Below are 25802 nucleotides of genomic sequence, written 5' to 3' on the forward strand. Positions count from 1 at the left end.
GACAGGTGGGACGGGTCAAATGTAGATGGACCTGGGACAGGTGAGACGGGTCAAATGTAGATGGACCTGGGACAGGTGAGACGGGTCAAATGTAGATGGACCTGGGACAGGTGGGACGGGTCAAATGTAGATGGACCTGGGACAGGTGAGACGGGTCAAATGTAGATGGACCTGGGACAGGTGGGACGGGTCAAATGTAGATGGACCTGGGACAGGTGAGACGGGTCAAATGTAGATGGACCTGGGACAGGTGGGACGGGTCAAATGTAGATCAGAGCGTTTCTGTCTTGCAGACGGAGCTCGGAGCTGAGCTGGGCGTGTCTTCTCTGCTGGACGTCCTGGAGTACATCTGCGTGTCCTGGTTCACGCTGGAGCTCGTGGCGCGGTTCCTTTGCGTCCGGGACAAGTGTCGCTTCAGCCGCAGCGTCCAGAACGTGATCGACCTGGTGGCGGTGCTTCCGTTCTACGTCACGTCGGCCGTGGAGCAGCTGCATGGAGCCACGTCAGAGCTGGAGAACATGGGGCGCGTGGTGCAGGTTCTGAGGCTGCTGCGCTCGCTCAGGATGCTCAAGCTCGGGCGACACCTCACAGGTCAGAGAGTCCACATGGTCAGACCCTAAAAGAACTGACCTTTGACCTCTAAAACTAGAAATCATTTTCATCAAACGACATGAAAACGGAGGAGATGGAGGAGATGGAGGAGATGAGGAGAGGGAGGAGAGGGAGGAGATGGAGGAGAGGGAGGAGAGGGAGGAGAGGGAGGAGATGGAGGAGATGGAGAAGACGGAGGAGACGGAGGAGACGGAGGAGACGGAGGAGAGGGAGGAGAGGGAGGAGATGGAGGAGAGGGAGGAGATGGAGGAGATGGAGAAGATGGAGGAGAGGGAGGAGAGGGAGGAGACGGAGGAGACGGAGGAGAGGGAGGAGAGGGAGGAGATGGAGGAGATGGAGAAGATGGAGGAGATGAGGAGAGGGAGGAGTGGGAGAAGATGGAGGAGAGGGAGGAGATGGAGGAGATGGAGGAGACGGAGGAGAGGGAGGAGATGGAGGAGATGGAGGAGATGAGGAGAGGGAGGAGATGGAGGAGACGGAGGAGACGGAGGAGACGGAGGAGACGGAGGAGAGGGAGGAGAGGGAGGAGATGGAGGAGAGGGAGGAGATGGAGGAGATGGAGAAGATGGAGGAGAGGGAGGAGAGGGAGGAAATGGAGGAGATGGAGGAGATGAGGAGAGGGAGGAGAGGGAGAAGATGGAGGAGAGGGAGGAGAGGGAGGAGATGGAGGAGATGGAGGAGATGAGGAGAGGGAGGAGAGGGAGGAGAGGGAGGAGATGGAGGAGAGGGAGGAGAGGGAGGAGATGGAGGAGACGGAGGAGACGGAGGAGACGGAGGAGACGGAGGAGAGGGAGGAGATGGAGGAGAGGGAGGAGAGGGAGGAGATGGAGGAGATGGAGGAGACGGAGGAGACGGAGGAGAGGGAGGAGATGGAGGAGAGGGAGGAGATGGAGGAGATGGAGAAGATGGAGGAGATGAGGAGAGGGAGGAGTGGGAGAAGATGGAGGAGAGGGAGGAGATGGAGGAGATGGAGGAGACGGAGGAGAGGGAGGAGATGGAGGAGATGGAGGAGATGAGGAGAGGGAGGAGATGGAGGAGACGGAGGAGACGGAGGAGACGGAGGAGACGGAGGAGAGGGAGGAGAGGGAGGAGAGGGAGGAGATGGAGAAGATGGAGGAGAGGGAGGAGAGGGAGGAGATGGAGGAGATGGAGGAGATGAGGAGAGGGAGGAGTGGGAGAAGATGGAGGAGAGGGAGGAGATGGAGGAGATGGAGGAGACGGAGGAGAGGGAGGAGAGGGAGGAGATGGAGGAGAGGGAGGAGATGGAGGAGATGGAGAAGATGGAGGAGACGGAGGAGAGGGAGGAGATGGAGGAGATGGAGGAGATGAGGAGAGGGAGGAGATGGAGGAGACGGAGGAGACGGAGGAGACGGAGGAGACGGAGGAGAGGGAGGAGAGGGAGGAGATGGAGGAGAGGGAGGAGATGGAGGAGATGGAGAAGATGGAGGAGAGGGAGGAGAGGGAGGAGATGGAGGAGATGGAGGAGATGAGGAGAGGGAGGAGTGGGAGAAGATGGAGGAGAGGGAGGAGATGGAGGAGATGGAGGAGACGGAGGAGAGGGAGGAGAGGGAGGAGATGGAGGAGAGGGAGGAGATGGAGGAGATGGAGAAGATGGAGGAGAGGGAGGAGAGGGAGGAAATGGAGGAGATGGAGGAGATGAGGAGAGGGAGGAGAGGGAGAAGATGGAGGAGAGGGAGGAGAGGGAGGAGATGGAGGAGATGGAGGAGATGAGGAGAGGGAGGAGAGGGAGGAGAGGGAGGAGATGGAGGAGAGGGAGGAGAGGGAGGAGATGGAGGAGACGGAGGAGACGGAGGAGACGGAGGAGACGGAGGAGAGGGAGGAGATGGAGGAGAGGGAGGAGAGGGAGGAGATGGAGGAGATGGAGGAGATGGAGGAGACGGAGGAGACGGAGGAGAGGGAGGAGATGGAGGAGATGGAGGAGATGGAGGAGATGGAGGAGATGGAGAAGATGGCGGAGACGGAGGAGAGGGAGGAGATGGAGGAGATGGAGAAGATGGAGGAGAGGGAGGAGAGGGAGGAGATGGAGGAGATGGAGGAGATGGAGGAGAGGGAGGAGAGGGAGGAGATGGAGGAGAGGGAGGAGAGGGAGGAGATGGAGGAGATGGAGGAGATGGAGGAGAGGGAGGAGACGGAGGAGACGGAGGAGAGGGAGGAGATGGAGGAGAGGGAGGAGAGGGAGGAGATGGAGGAGATGGAGGAGATGGAGGAGACGGAGGAGACGGAGGAGACGGAGGAGAGGGAGGAGATGGAGGAGATGGAGGAGATGGAGGAGACGGAGGAGAGGGAGGAGACGGAGGAGACGGAGGAGAGGGAGGAGATGGAGAAGATGGAGGAGAGGGAGGAGAGGGAGGAGATGGAGGAGATGGAGGAGATGGAGGAGAGGGAGGAGAGGGAGGAGAGGGAGGAGATGGAGGAGACGGAGGAGAGGGAGGAGAGGGAGGAGAGGGAGGAGAGAGAGGAGACGGAGGAGACGGAGGAGACGGAGGAGAGGGAGGAGATGGAGGAGAGGGAGGAGAGGGAGGAGATGGAGGAGATGGAGGAGATGGAGGAGATGGAGGAGACGGAGGAGACGGAGGAGAGGGAGGAGATGGAGAAGATGGAGGAGATGGAGGAGATGGAGGTGATGGAGAAGATGGCGGAGACGGAGGAGAGGGAGGAGAGGGAGGAGATGGAGGAGATGGAGGAGAGGGAGGAGACGGAGGAGAGGGAGGAGATGGAGGAGAGGGAGGAGAGGGAGGAGATGGAGGAGATGGAGGAGATGGAGGAGACGGAGGAGACGGAGGAGAGGGAGGAGACGGAGGAGAGGGAGGAGACGGAGGAGACGGAGGAGAGGGAGGAGATGGAGAAGATGGAGGAGAGGGAGGAGAGGGAGGAGATGGAGGAGATGGAGGAGATGGAGGAGAGGGAGGAGAGGGAGGAGAGGGAGGAGATGGAGGAGAGGGAGGAGATGGAGGAGATGGAGGAGATGGAGGAGATGGAGGAGATGGAGGAGATGGAGGAGACGGAGGAGACGGAGGAGAGGGAGGAGATGGAGGAGAGGGAGGAGAGGGAGGAGAGAGAGGAGACGGAGGAGACGGAGGAGAGGGAGGAGAGGGAGGAGATGGAGAAGATGGAGGAGAGGGAGGAGATGGAGGAGACGGAGGAGACGGAGGAGACGGAGGAGACGGAGGAGATGGAGGAGACGGAGGAGATGGAGGAGATGGAGGAGATGGAGGAGATGGAGGAGATGGAGGAGAGGTTGAGTCACTGTAACGTCTGGAGGACGATGGAGAAACAGAACTAATTGGCTTCAGTGTCGTTGGGATTAAACCCAGGTGGGTGGGGGGTCCTTGTTCTCTCCCGGTGGGTGGGGGGTCCTTGTTCTCTCCAGGTGGGTGGAGGGTCCTTGTTCTCTCCAGGTGGGTGGGGAGTCCTTGTTCTCTCCAGGTGGGTGGGGGGTCCTTGTTCTCTCCAGGTGGGTGAGGGGTCCTTGTTCTCTCCAGGTGGGTGGAGGGTCCTTGTTCTCTCCAGGTGGGTGGGGGGTCCTTGTTCTCTCCAGGTGGGTGGGGGGTCCTTGTTCTCTCCAGGTGGGTGGGGAGTCCTTGTTCTCTCCAGGTGGGTGGGGGGTCCTTGTTCTCTCCAGGTGGGTGGGGAGTCCTTGTTCTCTCCAGGTGGGTGGGGGGTCCTTGTTCTCTCCAGGTGGGTGGGGAGTCCTTGTTCTCTCCAGGTGGGTGGGGGGTCCTTGTTCTCTCCAGGTGGGTGAGGGGTCCTTGTTCTCTCCAGGTGGGTGGAGGGTCCTTGTTCTCTCCAGGTGGGTGGGGGGTCCTTGTTCTCTCCAGGTGGGTGGGGGGTCCTTGTTCTCTCCAGGTGGGTGGGGAGTCCTTGTTCTCTCCAGGTGGGTGGAGGGTCCTTGTTCTCTCCAGGTGGGTGGGGAGTCCTTGTTCTCTCCAGGTGGGTGGGGGGTCCTTGTTCTCTCCAGGTGGGTGAGGGGTCCTTGTTCTCTCCAGGTGGGTGGAGGGTCCTTGTTCTCTCCAGGTGGGTGGGGGGTCCTTGTTCTCTCCAGGTGGGTGGGGGGTCCTTGTTCTCTCCAGGTGGGTGGGGAGTCCTTGTTCTCTCCAGGTGGGTGGGGGGTCCTTGTTCTCTCCCGGTGGGTGGGGGGTCCTTGTTCTCTCCAGGTGGGTGGAGGGTCCTTGTTCTCTCCAGGTGGGTGGGGGGTCCTTGTCCTCTCCAGGTGGGTGGGGGGTCCTTGTCCTCTCCAGGTGGGTGGGGAGTCCTTGTTCTCTCCAGGTGGGTGGGGGGTCCTTGTTCTCTCCAGGTGGGTGGGGGGTCCTTGTTCTCTCCCGGTGGGTGGGGTCATGATACAATCGGTCGAAATGAGTTTCCTCCGCCGGGTGGCTGGGCGCTCCCTTAGAGATAGAGGGAGGAGCTCAGTCACACGGGGGAGCTCAGAGTAGAGCGGCTGCTCCTCCCAGAGAAGAGGAAGAAGATTCTGTCTGTGAGCTGCAGCTGAAGGTGGAGGAACATCCTGAACACTGATGGAGCTGCTTTTGTGAAGAACAACGGGTCAAACATGGACCGTCCTCTGTCTGAGTCTGAAGTGGTCCGGCTCACGGGCCGAGTCGTCATGGTGATAGTCGCTCCAGTTCTGGGCCGGGCCTGGTTCCTCCGAGACCTTCAGACCTGACAGAACTGGAGCAAATCAACACTTCAGATATTTATAACTCCAGTTCCTCTCTCCGGACGGAGAGAGGGAGGGAGAGAGGGAGGGAGAGAGGGAGGGAGAGAGGGAGGGAGGGAGGGAGGGAGGGAGAGAGGGAGGGAGAGAGGGAGGGAGGGAGACAGGGAGAGAGGGAGGGAGGGAGGGAGGGAGAGAGGGAGGGAGACAGGGAGAGAGAGAGGGAGGGAGGGAGGGAGGGAGGGAGGGAGGGAGAGAGGGAGGGAGGGAGGGAGAGATGGAGAGAGAGTGAGAGGGAGAGAAAGAACTGAAAGAACTGGGTCGTCCTGGAGATGAATTATGAAACTAAAGAGAGAGAGAAGAGACCAGGACCAGGACCAGGACCAGGACCAGGACCAGGACCAGGACCAGGACCAGGACCAGGACCAGTTGTGGTCCTGGTCCTGGTCCAACCACAAAGTTGTGAAACATAATCATAAAACGAGGACCTGTTCTGTGGTTCAGGCTTTACAGACAATTCAAATCATGTCTTTAACTTCTGTCCCAGTCCTAAAAGTCCAGTGTCTGAATGTCTCATGTCTCATGTCTCAGGTCTCATGTCTCATGTCTCAGGTCTCAGGTCTCATGTCTCATGTCTCATGTCTCATGTCTAATGTCTCATGTATCATGTATCATGTCTCATGTCTCATGTCTCAGGTCTCATGTCTCAGGTCTCATGTCTCATGTCTCATGTCTCATGTCTCAGGTCTCAGGTCTCATGTCTCATGTCTCATGTCTCATGTCTCAGGTATCATGTCTCATGTCTCAGGTCTCAGGTCTCAGGTCTCAGGTCTCATGTCTCAGGTCTCAGGTCTGAATGTCTCATGTCTCATGTCTCATGTCTCATGTCTCAGGTCTCATGTCTCATGTCTCATGTCTCATGTCTCAGGTCTCATGTCTCATGTCTCATGTCTCATGTCTCAGGTCTCAGGTCTCATGTCTCAGGTCTCATGTCTCATGTCTCATGTCTCATGTCTCAGGTCTCAGGTCTCATGTCTCATGTCTCATGTCTCAGGTCTCATGTCTCATGTCTCATGTCTCATGTCTCATGTCTCAGGTCTCAGGTCTCATGTCTCATGTCTCATGTCTCATGTCTCATGTCTCAGGTCTCATGTCTCATGTCTCATGTCTCATGTCTCAGGTCTCATGTCTCATGTCTCATGTCTCATGTCTCATGTCTCAGGTCTCATGTCTCATGTCTCATGTCTCATGTCTCAGGTCTGAGGTCGCTGGGCCTGACCATCGCTCAGTGCTACGAGGAGGTGGGACTTCTGCTGCTCTTCCTGGGCGTGGGCATCTCCATCTTCTCCACTGTGGTCTTCTCGCTGGAGCACGACGTCCCGGGCTCCACCTTCGTCAGCGTCCCGGCCGCCTGGTGGTGGGCCACGACCTCCATGACCACGGTGGGCTACGGCGACGTGAGGCCGGACACGGCGCTCGGGAAGATCCTGGCCTTCCTCTGCATCCTGTCCGGAATCCTGGTCCTGGCACTGCCCATCGCCATCATCAACGAGCGCTTCTCCGTCTGCTACCTGTCCTTAAAGGTGAGAAGGCCCCGGGGGGAGACGGGGGGCCCCGGGGGGAGACGGGGGGCCCCGGGGGGAGACGGGGGGCCCCGGGGGGAGACGGGGGGCCCCAGGGGGGAGACGGGGGGCCCCAGGGGGGAGACGGGGGCCCCCGGGGGGAGACGGGGGGCCCCGGGGGGAGACGGGGGGCCCCAGGGGGGAGACGGGGGGCCCCAGGGGGGAGACGGGGGGCCCCGGGGGGAGACGGGGGGGCTAACACAGCTCGATTGTTTCGAGCTGAAACTACAGTATTGATCATAATAATAATAGAACGATTTCCTGTAAAGTCGAACTGACGATGGAGCCAAGTCGCGTCTGTGTTTGTGTCTCAATGCTAATGCTAACGCTAACGCTAATGCTAATGCTAATGCTAATGCTAACGCTAATGCTAATGCTAATGCTAATGCTAACCTAACTCGCCTACAACTTAAGAGGCTGTACCGGATTTTTACGGTTTTAAACGTGAAAAACAGAACTAGTTCATTTAAAACAGTGAAATCTGTTCAGGTGGAAATGAGACCACGACACTTCCTCTACATCCTTTTATTCTCCGAGAAGCAGGAAGTGCACCGTTAGCATGCTAATGTTTGTTAGCTTTACCCCTGAAAAGTGATTTAAAATTCATCAGAGTCAATATTTAGGACGCTCAGAATGAATTAGGAAATGGAGCGACACGAGGAGCTGTAAAGAGTGTAACAGAGTGTAACACGAGCGTAACACGAGCGTAACACAAGTGTGACACGAGCGTAACACGAGCGTAACACAAGTGTGACACGAGCGTAACACGAGCGTAACACAAGTGTAAAGCGAGTGTAACAGAGTGTAACGTGTGTGTAACACGAGTGTAACTCGAGCGTAACAAAAGTGTGATACGAGCGTAACATGAGCGTAACGCGAGTGTAAAGCGAGTGTAACAGAGTGTAACGTGTGTGTAACACGAGTGTAACTCGAGCGTAACAAGAACGTAACACGACCATTACTCGAGCTTAACTCGAGCGTAACGCGAGTGTAACACGAGCGTAACACGAGTGTAACAGAGTGTAACACGAGCGTAACACAAGTGTGACACGAGCGTAACAGAGTGTAACACGAGCGTAACACAAGTGTGACACGAGCGTAACATGAGCGTAACACAAGTGTAAAGCGAGTGTAACAGAGTGTAACGTGTGTGTAACACGAGTGTAACTCGAGCGTAACAAGAGCGTAACACGACCATTACTCGAGCTTAACTCGAGCGTAACACAAGTGTGACACGAGCGTAACATGAGCGTAACGCGAGTGTAAAGCGAGTGAAACAGAGTGTAACGTGTGTGTAACACGAGTGTAACTCGAGCCTAACAAGAGCGTAACAAGAGCGTAACACAACCATCACTCGAGCTTAACGCGAGCGTAATGCGAGTGTAACACGAGCGTAACACAAGCGTAACAGAGTGTAACACGAGTGTAACACAAGTGTGACACAAGTATGACACGAGCGTAACACGAGCATAATGCGAGTGTAACTGAGTGTAACGCGAGCGTAACTAGAGCGTAACTCGAGCGTAACGCGAGTGTAACGCGGGTGTTACACGGGTGTAACACGAGTGTAACAGAGTGTAACGCGAGTGTAACGAAAGTGTAACGCGAGTGTAACAAAAGTGTAACACGAGTGTAACAGTCTAACAGAGTATAACGCGAGTGTAACAGAGTAACACGAGTGTAACACGAGTGTAACAAAAGTGTAAAGCGAGTGTAAGGCGAGTGTAACGCGAGTGTAACAGAGTGTAACAAAAGTGTAACAAAAGTGTAACGCGAGTGTAACAGAGTAACACGGGTGTAACGCGAGTGTAACAGAGTGTAACGCGAATGTTACAAAAGTGTAACGCGAGTGTAACAGAGTCTAACAGAGTGTAGCAGAGTGTAACAGAGTGTAATGCGAGTGTAACAGAGTGTAACAAAAGTGTAACACGAGTATAACAGAGTAACACGAGTGTAACAAAAGTGTAAAGCGCGTGTAACAGAGTGTAACGCGAGTGCAACAGAGTGTAACACGAGTGTAACGCGAGTGTAACAGAGTGTAACGCGAGTGTAACGCGAGTGTAACAGAGTGTAACGCGAGTGTAACAGAGTGAAACACGAGTGTAGCACGAGTGTAACAGAGTGTAACGCGAGTGTAACAGAGTGTAACGCGAGTGTAACAGAGTGTAACGCGAGTGTAACAGAGTGTAACGCGAGTGTAACACGAGTGTAACAGAGTGTGACACAAGTCTGACACGAGCTTAACACGAGCATAATGCGAGTGTAACTGAGTGTAACGCGAGCGTAACTAGAGTGTAACTCGAGCGTAACGCGAGTGTAACGCGGGTGTTACACGGGTGTAACACGAGTGTAACAGAGTGTAACGCGAGTGTAACGAAAGTGTAACGCGAGTGTAACAAAAGTGTAACACGAGTGTAACAGTCTAACAGAGTATAACGCGAGTGTAACAGAGTCCCACGAGTGTAACAAAAGTGTAAAGCGAGTGTAAGGCGAGTGTAACGCGAGTGTAACACGAGTGTAACGCGAGTGTAACAGAGTGTAACAAAAGTGTAACAAAAGTGTAACGCGGGTGTAACGCGAGTGTAACAGAGTGTAACGCGAATGTTACAAAAGTGTAACGCGAGTGTAACAGAGTCTAACAGAGTGTAGCAGAGTGTAACAGAGTGTAATGCGAGTGTAACAGAGTGTAACAGAGTGTAACAAAAGTGTAACACGAGTATAACAGAGTAACACGAGTGTAACAAAAGTGTAAAGCGCGTGTAACAGAGTGTAACGCGAGTGCAACAGAGTGAAACACGAGTGTAGCACGAGTGTAACAGAGTGTAACGCGAGTGTAACAGAGTGAAACACGAGTGTAGCACGAGTGTAACAGAGTGTAACGCGAGTGTAACAGAGTGTAACAGAGTGTAACGCGAGTGTAACAGAGTGTAACACGAGTGTAACACAAGTGTGACACAAGTATGACACGAGCGTAACACGAGCATAATGCGAGTGTAACTGAGTGTAACGCGAGCGTAACTAGAGCGTAACTCGAGCGTAACGCGAGTGTAACGCGGGTGTTACACGGGTGTAACACGAGTGTAACAGAGTGTAACGCGAGTGTAACGAAAGTGTAACGCGAGTGTATCAAAAGTGTAACACGAGTGTAACAGTCTAACAGAGTATAACGCGAGTGTAACAGAGTAACACGAGTGTAACACGAGTGTAACAAAAGTGTAAAGCGAGTGTAAGGCGAGTGTAACGCGAGTGTAACAGAGTGTAACAAAAGTGTAACAAAAGTGTAACGCGAGTGTAACAGAGTAACACGGGTGTAACGCGAGTGTAACAGAGTGTAACGCGAATGTTACAAAAGTGTAACGCGAGTGTAACAGAGTCTAACAGAGTGTAGCAGAGTGTAACAGAGTGTAATGCGAGTGTAACAGAGTGTAACAAAAGTGTAACACGAGTATAACAGAGTAACACGAGTGTAACAAAAGTGTAAAGCGCGTGTAACAGAGTGTAACGCGAGTGCAACAGAGTGTAACACGAGTGTAACGCGAGTGTAACAGAGTGTAACGCGAGTGTAACAGAGTGTAACGCGAGTGTAACAGAGTGTAACGCGAGTGTAACAGAGTGAAACACGAGTGTAGCACGAGTGTAACAGAGTGTAACGCGAGTGTAACAGAGTGTAACGCGAGTGTAACAGAGTGTAACGCGAGTGTAACACGAGTGTAACAGAGTGTGACACAAGTCTGACACGAGCTTAACACGAGCATAATGCGAGTGTAACTGAGTGTAACGCGAGCGTAACTAGAGTGTAACTCGAGCGTAACGCGAGTGTAACGCGGGTGTTACACGGGTGTAACACGAGTGTAACAGAGTGTAACGCGAGTGTAACGAAAGTGTAACGCGAGTGTAACAAAAGTGTAACACGAGTGTAACAGTCTAACAGAGTATAACGCGAGTGTAACAGAGTCCCACGAGTGTAACAAAAGTGTAAAGCGAGTGTAAGGCGAGTGTAACGCGAGTGTAACACGAGTGTAACGCGAGTGTAACAGAGTGTAACAAAAGTGTAACAAAAGTGTAACGCGGGTGTAACGCGAGTGTAACAGAGTGTAACGCGAATGTTACAAAAGTGTAACGCGAGTGTAACAGAGTCTAACAGAGTGTAGCAGAGTGTAACAGAGTGTAATGCGAGTGTAACAGAGTGTAACGCGAGTGCAACAGAGTGAAACACGAGTGTAGCACGAGTGTAACAGAGTGTAACGCGAGTGTAACAGAGTGAAACACGAGTGTAGCACGAGTGTAACAGAGTGTAACGCGAGTGTAACAGAGTGTAACAGAGTGTAACGCGAGTGTAACAGAGTGTAACGCGAGTGTAACACGAGTGTAACAGAGTGTAATGCAAGTGTAACGCGAGTGTAACAGAGTCTAACCGAGTCTAACAGAGTGTAATGCGAGTGTAAGAGTGTAACGCGAGTGTAACGCGAGCGTAACGCGAGTGTAATCAAATCAAATCAAATTTATTTATAAAGCACAATTCATACAACTGCAATTCAAAGTGCTTTACAGTGTTTAAAACACAATTTAAAACAATGAGGTAAAAACACAATACAGTTTATAAAAATGTAAAACAATGTACATTAGAGTAAAGTAAAGAATAAAAATAATGTATTATTTTTAAAATATTAAATACCAGGTAAAATCAGTCATAGGCGCGGCTAAACAAAACAGTTTTTAAATTGGATTCAAACACAGCCGGGGCGGGGCCTGTCTCACGACTTCGGGGAGGCTGTTCCAGACCTTTGCCCCATAGACCTGGAACGCAGATTCTCCGTGTCTGGTCTTAGCTCTGGCACCAGCAAGAGGCCGGTCCCTGAGGTCCTCAGAGTCCGAGGTGGTTCATATGGCACACACAAGTCAGAGATGTACTTTGGTGTTAGGCCATGGAGAGACTTGTACACAAGCAGAGCTGCTTTAAAGTCTCTTCTCTGAGCCACAGGGGGCAGTGCAGAGACCTGAGAACAGGACTAATGAGATCGTACTTCCTGGTTCTAGTCAGGACTAATGAGATGGTACTTCCTGGTTCTAGTCAGGACTAATGTGATGGAACTTCCTGGTTCTAGTCAGGACTAATGTGATGGTACTTCCTGGTTCTGGTCAGGACTAATGTGATGGTACTTCCTGGTTCTGGTCAGGACTAATGTGATGGTACTTCCTGGTTCTGGTCAGGACTAATGTGATGGTACATTATGTTTTTAATTTTGGCAATGTTTTTTAGATGGAAGAAAGCTACTGATGTCATTGAATTAATGTAGCAGTTGAAATTCATGTCTGAGTCCATTATTACTCCTACATTTTTTACCTTGGTTACGGGTTTTAGAGAGAGAGACTGGAGGTGACGCTGACACTTTCTCTAAGTTTTTGTGGGCCAAAGACGATTATTTCAGTCTTGTCTGAGTTCAGCTGGAGAAAGTTGTTTCGCCTCCACACACTGATCTGTTGGATGCAGTGACAGAGTGAATTGACTGGTCCATATTCACCTGCCGTCAGTGAGACATAGATCTGAGTGTCGTCAGCATCATTGTGATAGGACACACCACTGTTTCACATTAGCTGTCCCAATGGCAGCATGTACAGATTGAACAGAAGGGGTCCAAGGATTGACCCTTGGGGCACCCCACAGGTCAATGCCAGGCTCTCAGAGACACAGTCACCAATCTCAACAAAGTATTTCCTGTTATCGAGGTAGGATTTCAACCAGTTTAAGGCCATACCAGTGATGCCCACCCAGTGCTCTGACCTCTGTGGAAGTATCCCGTGATCAACAGTGTCAAATGCAGCACTGAGGTCCAGCAGGACTAAAACAGAGGCTTTGCCATCATCAGTGCTCAGACGGATGTCATTTGTAACCTTAATGAGAGCCGTCTCAGTGCTGTGATGCCATCTAAACCCATAATGCGAGTGTAACACGAATTTAACGCAAGTGTAACAGAGTGTAACGCAAGTGTAACAGAGTGTAACGCGAGTGTAATCAAAAGTGTAGCGCGAGTGTAACAGAGCGTAACACGAGTGTAACAAAAGTGTAACAAAAGTGTAACAGAGTGTAACACGAGTGTAACGCGAGTTTAACCCGAGTGTAATGCGAGTGTAACGCGAGTGTAGCAGAGTGTAATAGAGTGTAACAGAGTGTAACACGAGTGTAACACGAGTGTAACAGAGTGTAACGCGAGTGTAACACGAGTGTAACGCGAGTGTAACGCGAGTGCAACAGAGTGTAACAGAGTGTAACACGAGTGTAACAGAGTGTAACGCGAGTGTAACACGAGTGTAACGCGAGTGTAACGCGAGTGCAACAGAGTGTAACACGAGTGTAACGCGAGTGTAACGCGAGTGCAACAGAGTGTAACACGAGTGCAACACGAGTGTAACAGAGTGTAACGCGAGTGTAACACGAGTGTAACGCGAGTGTAACGCGAGTGCAACAGAGTGTAACATGAGTGTAACAGAGTGTAACACGAGTGTAACACGAGTGTAACAGAGTGTAACACGAGTGTAACACAAGTGTAACAGAGTGTAACGCGAGTGTAACGCGAGTGTAACGCGAGTGTAACAGAGTGTAACGCGAGTGTAACGCGAGTGTAACACGAGTGTAACGCGAGTGTAACAGAGTGTAACAGAGTGTAACGCGAGTGTAACACGAGTGTAACGCGAGTGTAACAGAGTGTAACACCATTGTAATAGAGTGTAACACGAGTGTAACACAAGTGTAACAGAGTGTAACGCGAGTGTAACGCGAGTGTAACACGAGTGTAACGCGAGTTTAACAGAGTGTAACACGAGTGTAACAGAGTGTAACACGAGTAGTGTAACACGAGTGTAACACGAGTGTAACAGAGTGTAACACGAGTGTAACACAAGTGTAACAGAGTGTAACGCGAGTGTAACGCGAGTGTAACGCGAGTGTAACACGAGTGTAACGCGAGTGTAACGCGAGTGTAACAGAGTGTAACAGAGTGTAACGCGAGTGTAACGCGAGTGTAACAGAGTGTAACGCGAGTGTAACACGAGTGTAACGCGAGTGTAACAGAGTGTAACGCGAGTGTAACACGAGTGTAACACAAGTGTAACGCAAGAGTAACACGAGTGTAACACGAGTGTAACACGAGTGTAATCCCTCATCAGTCCAGGAGGGGTCAGTAGCATCATGTGGACACTTTTGATCCGAAAGTCATTCTCAATCTGTGGCTCTAGTTAAGGCCTTAGAAACACAGTTATGTCTTTAACATGATCTGATCGTCAGGATGTGTTTTTATAGTAAGTAACGATGCTAACAGTGAGCTAGCACTGATAGCTTTTTGTTTCCATTCGAACTGCGGTCCATGCGCCCTCTGCTGGATACAAAGGTGCGACGTAAGTCAAATGTGATTGAGTTTGAGTGGAACAAATATTTTGACGTTTCTTCACAGGTGAAGGAGGCAACGCAACGTCACAGCGAGATGATAAAACGATTGGCTCGTGGCTCGGTGGGCGGGGCAGAGGTTGGGCTCGGAACCGGGGGGGCGGGGCTAAACTTGAGGGACGTTTACGCCTCAAACGTCCTTGAGATGATGAGACTGCGCGGGAGAGACCGAGCGAGCACCCGCAGCAGCGCCAACGACGCCGCCCTCTGGTGGTGACACGAGGACCTGCCAACGACGCCGCCCTCTGGTGGTGACACGAGGACCTGCCAACGACGCCGCCCTCTGGTGGTGACACGAGGACCTGCCAACGACGCCGCCCTCTGGTGGTGACACGAGGACATGCCAACGACGCCGCCCTCTGGTGGTGACACGAGGACCTGCCAACGACGCCGCCCTCTGGTGGTGACACGAGGACATGCCAACGACGCCGCCCTCTGGTGGTGACACGAGGACCTGCCAACGACGCCGCCCTCTGGTGGTGACACGAGGTTCCAGAGGTTCCTCGGACTTTAAACCTGTGAATCTTGTGAAAGACTCAACTTCACGTATAAAATACACCACGTTATAACAAAGATAATCTTTATAAAAGTTGATCCGACAGATTAACCAGCAACTAAACCGTGTAAACTTTTGTTAAGTCTTATGTAGTATAGTCTTCCTTGTCTTTATTTCAGACGCTCTGAGACGACCTCTGCAGCGTAAACGGACCTGATCTTACATCTGTCAAACAGGAAACGTCCTTTGAGAAGATGAAACATCACAAACGTTCTTTAAATGTTGTAATAAACTTCATTTGACGTGTTCATACTTCATTTGTCGAGGTCAAACGTGCTTTTGCTCTTCATGTTGTGACGTTTCAGTGTTTTAAAAGTGTGAATAAAAGTGGTAGAAATAAATGTTCTGTGATCACAAGTTCACCTGTTCACCCTTTTCCCCTTCACACCCGTCTGAGCAGATCAGGACTCAGAGCAAACGATGACCACACTGTCCCCTGAGTCCTGTCCCTCTGAGTCCTGTCCCCCTGAGTCCCTCTGAATCCCTCTGAGAGTCCTGTCCCTCTGAGTCCCTCTGAGAGTCCTGTCCCTCTGAGAGTCCTGTCCTTCTGAGTCCCCCTGAGAGTCCTGTCCCTCTGAGAGTCCTGTCCTTCTGAGTCCTGTCCCTCTGAGTCCCCCTGAGAGTCCTGTCCCTCTGAGAGTCCTGTCCTTCTGAGTCCTGTCCCCCTGAGTCCTGTCCCTCTGAGTCCAGGTGCAGTGGCAGTCCAGGTTTAACCCTGAGACACATTTCACTGTCTTCAGATGAAGAGGACCCTCGTTCAGGCTGTGGTGTTGCAGCGCCCCTCAGTGGACACATGGGACAGCAACATATTTAAAGATTTAAAAAAAGAGTTTGTCACAGTCACAGGGACCGCGCGCTGCAGTGCCTCAGAACCACCAGCAGGAGGAGGAAGAGGACAACATTTCAAACACGAGGCAATTCAAAGAGCTTCACCAGCAGGAGGCCGGTCCATGTTTAGTCCTGACTCTGGCACCAGCAGGAGGCCGGTCCATGTTTAGTCCTGACTCTGGCACCAGCAGGAGGCCGGTCCATGTTTAGTCCTGACTCTGGCACCAGCAGGAGGCCGGTCCATGTTTAGTCCTGACTCTGGCACCAGCAGGAGGCCGGTCCATGTTTAGTCCTGACTCTGGCACCAGCAGGAGGCCGGTCCATGTTTAGTCCTGACTCTGGCACCAGCAGGAGGCCGGTCCATGTTTAGTCCTGACTCTGGCACCAGCAGGAGGCCGGTCCATGTTTAGTTCTGACTCTGGCACCAGCAGGAGGCCGGTCCATGTTTAGTCCTGACTCTGGCACCAGCAGGAGGCCGGTCCATGTTTAGTCCTGACCCTGGCACCAGCAGGAGGCCGGTCCATGTTTAGTCCTGACTCTGGCACCAGCAGGAGGCCGGTCCATGTTTAGTTCTGACTCTGGCACCAGCAGGAGGCCGGTCCATGTTTAGTCCTGACTCTGGCACCAGCAGGAGGCCGGTCCATGTTTAGTTCTGACTCTGGCACCAGCAGGAGGCCGGTCCATGTTTAGTCCTGACTCTGGCACCAGCAGGAGGCCGGTCCATGTTTAGTCCTGACCCTGGCACCAGCAGGAGGCCGCTCCATGTTTAGTCCTGACTCTGGCACCAGCAGGAGGCCGGTCCATGTTTAGTCCTGACTCTGGCACCAGCAGGAGGCCGGTCCATGTTTAGTCCTGACTCTGGCACCAGCAGGAGGCCGGTCCATGTTTAGTCCTGACTCTGGGCACCAGCAGGAGGCCGCTCCATGTTTAGTCCTGACTCTAGCACCAGCAGGAGGCCGGTCCATGTTTAGTCCTGACTCTGGCACCAGCAGGAGGCTGGTCCATGTTTAGTCCTGACTCTGGCACCAGCAGGAGGCCGGTCCATGTTTAGTCCTGACTCTGGCACCAGCAGGAGGCTGGTCCATGTTTAGTCCTGACTCTGGGCACCAGCAGGAGGCCGGTCCATGTTTAGTCCTGACTCTGGCACCAGCAGGAGGCCGGTCCATGTTTAGTCCTGACTCTGGGCACCAGCAGGAGGCCGGTCCATGTTTAGTCCTGACTCTGGCACCAGCAGGAGGCCGGTCCATGTTTAGTCCTGACTCTGGCACCAGCAGGAGGCCTTGGAGAGTGGGAGGGTCACTAAAGGTTCACTGCAAGTTTCTTTCCCGTTCATAATTTCACAACTGTGTTTCTTGAAGCCACGCCCCTGAAGCCACGCCCCTGAGTCTTATGCACATGAATCACATCCGAGTTTCACGAGAACTCGCACAGATCTGTCTGAACAGGAAACGAGGAAGTGACAAAACACTGGGACCGTTCATGAGGCGTTGAGTCACGGTTCACTTTGTCCTTTATTTACATCAACTGTCGATCAGATGCCACGCCCCGGCAGTTACTCTGTCAGTTACTCCACCACGAACACTCGAGGCCCGTCCTGTGGCGCTTGTGACTTACATCATGGACTTCACTCGCTCTTTTGGTGCCGTTTTTCATCTTTTCTGTCAGAACCTGTCGTGCTTCTGTCCGCGCGCCACGAAAACACAAAGATGTCACGAAAACGAAAAACTCATTTCACTTTGAGCAGAAACACACGATTACGTTTTCATAATCGTTCTCTGGACAATCGACTGAAGCACAAGCTAAAAGAGTCATTATGATAAAGATGTGAAACGAAACATCAAAACTGTTTTGATCAATGAATTTGATCAATAATTCTGTTCAATTGTAAATATTCTCCATTTTGAAGCCACATTTCAACCTTTACTTAAAAAAGTCTCAATGTGCAATAATAATAATAGTCTGACCGTCAAACACTAAAATAAGAGTTAGTCGCAGCTCTAACAGACATTCATTCAACTTAAACCAGTCTCATCTGCATTTTAGTCTTTTAGCAGCAGAAGGACAAGCTGGAGACGGCTGGTGTGGAGTACGACCTGCAGAGTGGATCCTGGACGACCTCACAGACCGACCCCAGTTTATGAGAGCCCGGGACTGTGTGTCTGACACTCGGACCTGCAGTGTGGGGGACCTGCAGTGTGAGGGACCTGCAGTGTGGGGGACCTGCAGTGTGAGGGACCTGCAGTGTGGGGGACCTGCAGTGTGAGGGACCTGCAGTGTGGGGGACCTGCAGTGTGGGGGACCTGCAGTGCGGGGGACCTGCAGTGCGAGGGACCTGCAGTGTGGGGGACCTGCAGTGTGGGGGACCTGCAGTGTGGGGGACCTGCAGTGCGAGGGACCTGCAGTGTGGGGGACCTGCAGTGTGGGGGACCTGCAGTGCGAGGGACCTGCAGTGCGGGGGACCTGCAGTGTGGGGGACCTGCAGTGCGAGGGACCTGCAGTGTGGGGGACCTGCAGTGTGGGGGACCTGCAGTGTGGGGGACCTGCAGTGTGGGGGACCTGCAGTGTGAGGGACCTGCGGTGTGAGGGACCTGCAGTGTGGGGGACCTGAAGTGTGGGGGACCTGAAGTGTGGGGGACCTGAAGTGTGGGGGACATCATCACGGACGACGATGATCTGGAGGACAGAGGACTGGAGCAGGACTTTGTGGACTGGTGTCAGCAGAACCACCTCATCGAGGCGGGGAAGACCAAGGAGATGGTGGTGGACTTCCACAGAGGCCACGCCCCCCTCACCAGTGAACATCCAGGGACGGGACAGGCCACGCCCCCCTCACCAGTGAACATCCAGGGACGGGACAGGCCACGCCCCCCTCACCAGTGAACATCCAGGGACGGGACATTGAGAGAGTGACTCATACAAGGACCTGGTGTTCATCTGAACCACAAACTGGACTCATAACACAGACTGAACAGGAAGAGCCAGAGTCAGCTCCTCCTCCTGAGGAGACTCAGGTCTTTTGGAGTGACAGGGCCGCTCCTGACAGGGCCGCTCCTGTCACTCCTGAAGACCTTCTCCTCCTCTGTGGTGCATCAGCTCCTGTAGGTGTGGTCATCACAGAGAGGGAGAGGAAGAAGCTGGACAAAGCTCCGTCCTGGGCTGTCCTCTGGACTCGGTGCAGGAGGTGTGGGACAGAAGGGTCCTGGCTAAACTCACATATATGCTGGACCATGAGTGTTGCCCCCTGCAGGACACTCTGTCCCCTGCAGGACACTCTGTCCACTCTGGAGAGCAGCTTCAGTGAAGGAGACGTTTCACAGTCTTTCCTTCTGCTGCTGTCAGACTCTATAACAAACACTGTTATACACATGTGCAAAACGTGAATAAATGTTACTTTTGTTACTATTATTTTTTACTTAAGTTTTTTTTTTTATAAGTGTTTCTATACTTCTGTTGCAACACTTAAATTTCCCCATTGTGAGACAAAAAGACTTATTTTAGATTCCACAACAGAAACGTGACGTCATTAAAGAAACAGAGAAAAGAGTAAAAACAAAATGGCGTTTATTAAGACGACAAACCCTGAATAATCAGGAACTTTATAATACTCCGGTACGAAGTGGTTTTTACACAAACCAAATACAAAAAAGAAAAAATCCACAGAGGAATTCTCAAAAGCACCACAAAGTTCAGGCGCGCCAGAGTCCCAAAGATACAGCAAAATGTGTTCTAGTCCCCAAAGTGTGAGAAGAGCTGCCATAGAGGAAGAGATGGAACCAAATATGAAAGAAATGCAGATTAAATCACAGTTTGACATGTAAACAAGGCTCACAATCAGAGTCAACAAGCCAAGGACGGGGCCGAACGTTCATTTAGGAACAAAAGAGGAATCTAATCATGTTCTTTTAAATCTGTTCAGGATTCACTTAATAAAAAAGGTCTCAAATACACTTTTTTTCTACTGTTCATCTTTGTAAGAACAGCTTTTGCTTCAGACTTGACTAATGTCTTGGTAACTTTCCAAACTATTGCTGCAATGTAAACAGTTAGCCACACCTTATCATTCACCACTGACAGATCTGCACAAAACTGAGCTTTTAGTGCGTTTAAAACCAAATTGTACTGAAAATAATCAGTGCATGAACGAAAATGAGAAACAATCTATGAAAGAACCTGATTTTGTCGCTCACTTTTCGAACAAAAGCAGTTTTTAAGCCGCACCGCAAACCGGAAGTGGTGATATTCGAACCCAAACAAACGGCGTTAGCCATGTTAGCAGCTAACCCGGCTAACTGTGTGCTAACGATGCTAACACAACAACAAACAAGACTTTAATGTTTGATATTTTTTTTTTGGGGGGGGGGGTTAAATTTAAAAATACAAATAAACTAAGACATGAGCGACGGTGTGAGAAAAGGGCCAAAACAGGGCGAGTTCTTTAGGTTTAAAGTCACGTTGCTTCGGGGAGCGAGTCACGTTTGAACCTCCATCTTGGCTTGTTTACATAAAGCAGCGAACGGGTTTTTGGACTCGTGGCGACAAAAACACAAGATAAACGGCGCTGGCTCCAAAACAAACACGATAAAACGCGGGTTCGGAGCCGCATCCTTGGAAATGGCACAAACATGAACTTAAACCAACGATAAGCCGGTGTTGTGACCGAGTCTGATGCACTTTAACCCGATACACCCAGAAAATCAATAGATATTTTTAGCTTCGAGGGATTTTTTCCCCTCGCGCCACGTTTTACACCGCTGCCAATGTATTTCAACATCATTTCACAGTTTTAAGTTCTGTAGCATTTTAAAGTGTGCGTTTTGCAGCCAAATGTAATTGTCTGCTTTACGTGTCTTACAACAACACGCCATTGGCTGCAGTGTTCCCCCAGAGTCTTGTCTGAAAGGCGCCTCTCGCCTGTTGACGTGTCTAAAACAGGATTAAAACCTTGTGGTCAGACCGAAACAAGGCGTCGCTGTTACAATGTTTACCACGGGGTTTTTGCAGCGTTTACGTGATTCAGAATCCTTAATTAAATCTGATTAGTCTCCAACAGGCTTTCTCTGACACCGTAGTGGACTTTAATGTGGGAAAAGGACATAAACAAAAACAGGCGGACCGAGCCGAACTCACGTGATCAAATCCAAAAGAACTAAAAAAAAAATAAAATAAACAGAATTAGAAAACAAAGCTACCAGTCTTTATGAAAAAAGAAAAAATGAGATTAAACCCTAAATTGTCCGCGTGAACAGTCCCGGAGCCGCCCGCGGGCCGACCGGGACCCGCGTGCCCGCCGCAGCGTGCGTCCTCCCGCGGCGTCAACACGACACGTTGTCCGCACAGTCCCCGGAGAACTGCAGCCGCCGCACCGCCTCCTTTATCAAGTTCCCGGACAAAATGAGCTCCTGCAGCAGCCGGTGCGGGTCGTCCTCCTCCGCCGCCGCCGCCAGCCGCTTCCTGCTCCACGGCCGGATCTGGTCCCACTCGCGGTCGCCGCCGGAGCCCGGGATGTGGTACGGACTGGCCCGGCTGCTGCCCCGGTGGTGGTGCCCGCGGCTCCGGAGCCTCAGGCAGCACCCGTGTCCCCGCTGCAGCCCCGCGCCGGCCCCGGGCACGAGCAGCGCGGACTGTTTGCCGCCTCCGCCCGCCGTGGCCGCCGCCGTGAGCCCGTGGTGCAGGTGGTGGTGCCCGGTGCCGGTGTTGTTGTTGTGGAGCTGCAGCGCTTCGCCGATCTTCGTCACCAGCGCGTCCACCTCTTTGGAGTCCACGGTCACCGACTGCTCCAGGAAGATGTAGTTCTCCTTCCGACACGGCATGTTGTCCTCCGGTGCGCTCGCGGGTCGTGTCCGTGCGGGTGGTGTCCTCCGGTGCGCTCGCGGGTCGTGTCCGTGCGGGTGAATGAAGCGCCGCGTCCACAAAAGACGAGGCGTTTGTAAACAAAGGCTGACGCGGGGCGGAGCGCGCCATTTATAGTCCCGCGCGGGGGCGGCGCGCGCCAAAAGAACTGTGTTTTATCACGCGAATGAAAAACCTGAGAAACATGAGCATTAATCATCACGTGCGCGCGTTTAAACCGAACTGACCCGCACGTCACGCACGCACGCGCGCGCGGGCCGTGTGCGTGCCGCGCCGCAGCCGCACGTGCCGCCCCCGCGCACTTGGTTTGTCCCGGGGACATGGGACGTTACATAACTGCGACTGTTCAAAACAAACAAAGCGCATATTTCTACAACAAAATGGCGGCGCCGCGTTGAGCGCGAGTCACTTTCACCTGCAGCGGCTGCGGACACGTGACGCGTCCTTCACGCACGTGCGCCAGAGACTCACGTACACACTACAAACACTCTCACGTTCCGCTGGTTTCCATGGAGATGCGGTTGCTCTGTCTGGAATGTTCCGCAGTACGGCATTAAACGTGTCCAGCCTCTTAAAATGACCGCTCGCCTCGCCACAGATCTGACCCGTAACTCGGTCTGGGGGCGTTTGTCTCCGTGGTGACAGTTACGTTTAAAGCCATAATGAGGAACATTCCACATGAATCCCAGCCACGTCATTTATGTATCACAAAAATGACATAGATAATAATGAATAAAACAGACGATAGAGATAAATAAAATACAAATAACACAGTAATAAATAGTTAATAAATGACACTTGTTTATCCTTGTGTTTTGTGCTCGTGACTCATGAAAAGTGAAGCAGAATCTGAGTTATGAGGATGTTATGACTGAGGCATTTGTTTACTGCCATAAGGAGTTTCACCTTTTTATCGCTTCTGTCATTCATTAAAACTCATGAAAACCTTTATTAGAACTAAACCAGGACTAAACCAAGATTAAACCAGGACTAAACCAGGATTAAACCAGGTCTAAACCAGGACTAAACCAGGATTAAACCAGGACTAAACCAGGACTAAACCAGGTCTAAACCAGGACTAAACCAGGATTAAACCAGGACTAAACCAGGACTAAACCAGGTCTAAGCCAGGTCTAAACCAGGACTAAACCAGGATTAAACCAGGACTAAACCAAGACTAAACCAAGACTAAACCAGGACTAAACCAGGTCTAAGCCAGGTCTAAACCAGGACTAAACCAGGATTAAACCAGGACTAAACCAGGTCTAAACCAGGTCTAAACCAGGTCTAAACCAGGACTAAACCAGGATTAAACCAGGACTAAACCAGGATTAAACCAGGACTAAACCAGGTCTAAACCAGGACTAAACCAGGTCTAAACCAGGTCTAAACCAGGACTAAACCAGGATTAAACCAGGACTAAACCAGGATTAAACCAGGACTAAACCAGGTCTAAACCAGGACTAAACCAGGATTAAACCAGGACTAAACCAGGTCTAAACCAGGTCTAAACCAGGTCTAAACCAGGACTAAACCAGGATTAAACCAGGACTAAACCAGGTCTAAACCAGGACTAAACTTGGGTCTCAGATCAGAATTAAAGTGTGCACGTGTAAAGGCAGCGCAGGCTTAAACTTGTCATGTAAATAAACAGTGGAATAATTTGAATAAAACAGAATCAGAAGTGAAACATAATCTGCACAAAGAGAGAGAGAGTGTGAGAGAGAACAGAGTGTGCGGAGCAGTTCTGAGAAAGCCCTCGCTCTGCTCGGAGCATGAACCGTGGGGCATGAACCGTGGGGCCTGAACCCGGTGCTCCTGCGCCGCACACACACATCACCATATAAGGAGCCACTACCAGCCCGAGGTCACGTGCTGCGCCTGCGGCCAATCAGGGCGCGGCACGGGGAAAACAGAGTCTGAATCATGTGTGAAAGGAGCCAACACATTCACTTCCTCCTCCAACAACAACAACAACAACAACAACAAGAGATTTATGTGTGAGGACGTGTCAGAGCGCCAGGAGAACGAGGAGGAATCTGAACCTGGTTTAGTCCTGGTTTAGTCCTGGTTTAGACCTGGTTTAGTCCTGGTTTAGACCTGGTTTAGTCCTGGTTTAGACCTGGTTTAGTCCTGGTTTGGACCTGGTTTAGTCCTGGTTTAGACCTGGTTTAGACCTGGTTTAGACCTGGTTTAGATCTGGTTTAGACCTGGTTTAGTCCTGGTTTAGTCCTGGTTTAGTCCTGGTTTAGACCTGGTTTAGTCCTGGTTTAGTCCTGGTTTAGTCCTGGTTTAGACCTGGTTTAGATCTGGTTTAGACCTGGTTTAGTCCTGGTTTAGTCCTGGTTTAGTCCTGGTTTAGACCTGGTTTAGTCCTGGTTTGTGCACGTGCCCAGTTCTTCTAAGCAGCTGCAGTTCCTGAAAGTCACATATACATTACATAAGTGTCTGTCAGGACTGAACCAGGTCTAAATCTGGACTAAACACAGACTATCTTTGGACTCGTGTAAAGAGTCAAAAATCACACTTATGTAACATATTTTAAATATGTTTAGTCACAGCTGCTGAGGCTCTGGACTGTACAGGCCAGAATCTGGACCTGGTTTAGTCCTGGTTTAGTCCTGGTTTAGACCTGGTTTAGTCCTGGTTTAGTCCTGGTTTAGACCTGGTTTAGACCTGGTTTAGTCCTGGTTTAGACCTGGTTTAGTCCTGGTTTAGTCCTGGTTTAGACCTGGTTTAGTCCTGGTTTAGTCCTGGTTTAGACCTGGTTTATATATATATATATATATATATATATATATATATATATATATATATATATATATATATATATATATATATATATATACCTATCCATATATATATATATATATATACATACAATATATATATATATATATAGATATATATAGATAGGTATATATATATATATATATAGGTATATATATGTATGTATATATATATAATATACCTATATATATATATATATATATATATATATATACAATATATATATATAGATATATATAGATATAGATAGGTATATATATAATATACCTATATATATATATATATATATATATATATATATATATATATATACAATATATATATATCCCTATATATATATATATAGGTATATATATATTGTATATATATAGGTATTGTATATATATATATATACATATATGTGTATATATAAATATATATATATATATATATTGTATATATATATATAGTGTATATATATATATAAATATATATATATATATATATATGTGTATATATATATAAATATATATATTGTATATATATATATAAATATATATATATATATATATATATATGTGTATATATATATATATATATATATATATATAAATATATATATATATATATATATATATATATAGTGTATATATATATATAAATATATATATATATATATGTGTATATATATATATATAAATATATATATATATATATATATACATATATTGTGTATATATATATATATATATATATATAAATATATATATATATATGTGTATATATATATATATAAATATATATATATATATATATATATACATATATTGTGTATATATATATACAGATGAAGGATTTTCACTTGTGCAGCAGCAGCTGCTCAACAATCCGTTAATTTTTCGAAATTTGTAAAGCAATTTGATAATTGCAGAGAAAAAAACACGAAAGTGACAAACAATCAATATTTTCCATTGATATAACATGATCAATTATTCAAATGTATTTGTAAACATTTTATTAAAGAAAACTCTTGACAAATTAACCTTTAAACACTTTTTAAACTTTTTTTCTTTAAATAAAACTTGCAAATAAAATTAGTTGTTGAACAAATGAATCAACACAAAGTCAGACGGCCTAATTTACAACTTTCTGCCACATCATCATCACATGACTATTAGCATGAGTCTCATTTACATAATAATTGTCTTTACACTCACAAATAATAAGTATTAATTTTCTGATGGAAAATACAGGTTGCTGTGGCGACCATCATGGTGTATTTATGTGTTATTCAAATTGTACCGCTCTATTTGACGTTCCATTCCATTTTTCGTTTTTCTACTTGATGACGGTCCCTAAGTACTCGTCTCTGCTCCAGCTGCACATTCGGAGCGTGTGATTGGCTGAGCCCAAAATACGCATCTGATTGTTAAAAACGAGCTCGTGTCA

The 25802-nt window shown here is 49.8% G+C and overlaps 2 protein-coding genes across 2 annotated transcripts in view; one reads left to right on the top strand and one right to left on the bottom strand.

Moving 5' to 3' along the window:
* The window catches only part of LOC140376516 (potassium voltage-gated channel subfamily V member 1-like), a gene marked incomplete at its 5' end in the record, with an annotated part of 31440 nt that extends 16606 nt beyond the window's left edge, over positions 1-14834 (top strand). Inside the window, 3 exons of the mRNA XM_072462010.1 lie at positions 294-591; positions 6545-6870; positions 14358-14834. Of these exons, the coding sequence (XP_072318111.1) occupies positions 294-591; positions 6545-6870; positions 14358-14567 (834 nt within the window). The remainder of the gene's footprint in view (positions 1-293; positions 592-6544; positions 6871-14357) is intronic.
* Positions 14835-19278: 4444 nt separating this feature from the next.
* Positions 19279-21642, bottom strand: LOC140376517 (GSK-3-binding protein-like). Its single transcript, XM_072462011.1, has one exon. The coding sequence runs from the start codon at positions 21542-21544 to the stop codon at positions 21047-21049; it is 498 nt and encodes a 165-aa protein (XP_072318112.1). The 5' UTR covers positions 21545-21642; the 3' UTR covers positions 19279-21046.
* Positions 21643-25802: the final 4160 nt, after the last annotated feature.

This window comes from Eucyclogobius newberryi, unplaced genomic scaffold (genome assembly GCF_026437365.1).
Source record: "Eucyclogobius newberryi isolate DKJ021-1_F unplaced genomic scaffold, fEucNew1.0.hap1 SCAF_363, whole genome shotgun sequence".
Classification (NCBI taxonomy): Eukaryota; Metazoa; Chordata; class Actinopteri; order Gobiiformes; family Gobiidae; genus Eucyclogobius; species Eucyclogobius newberryi.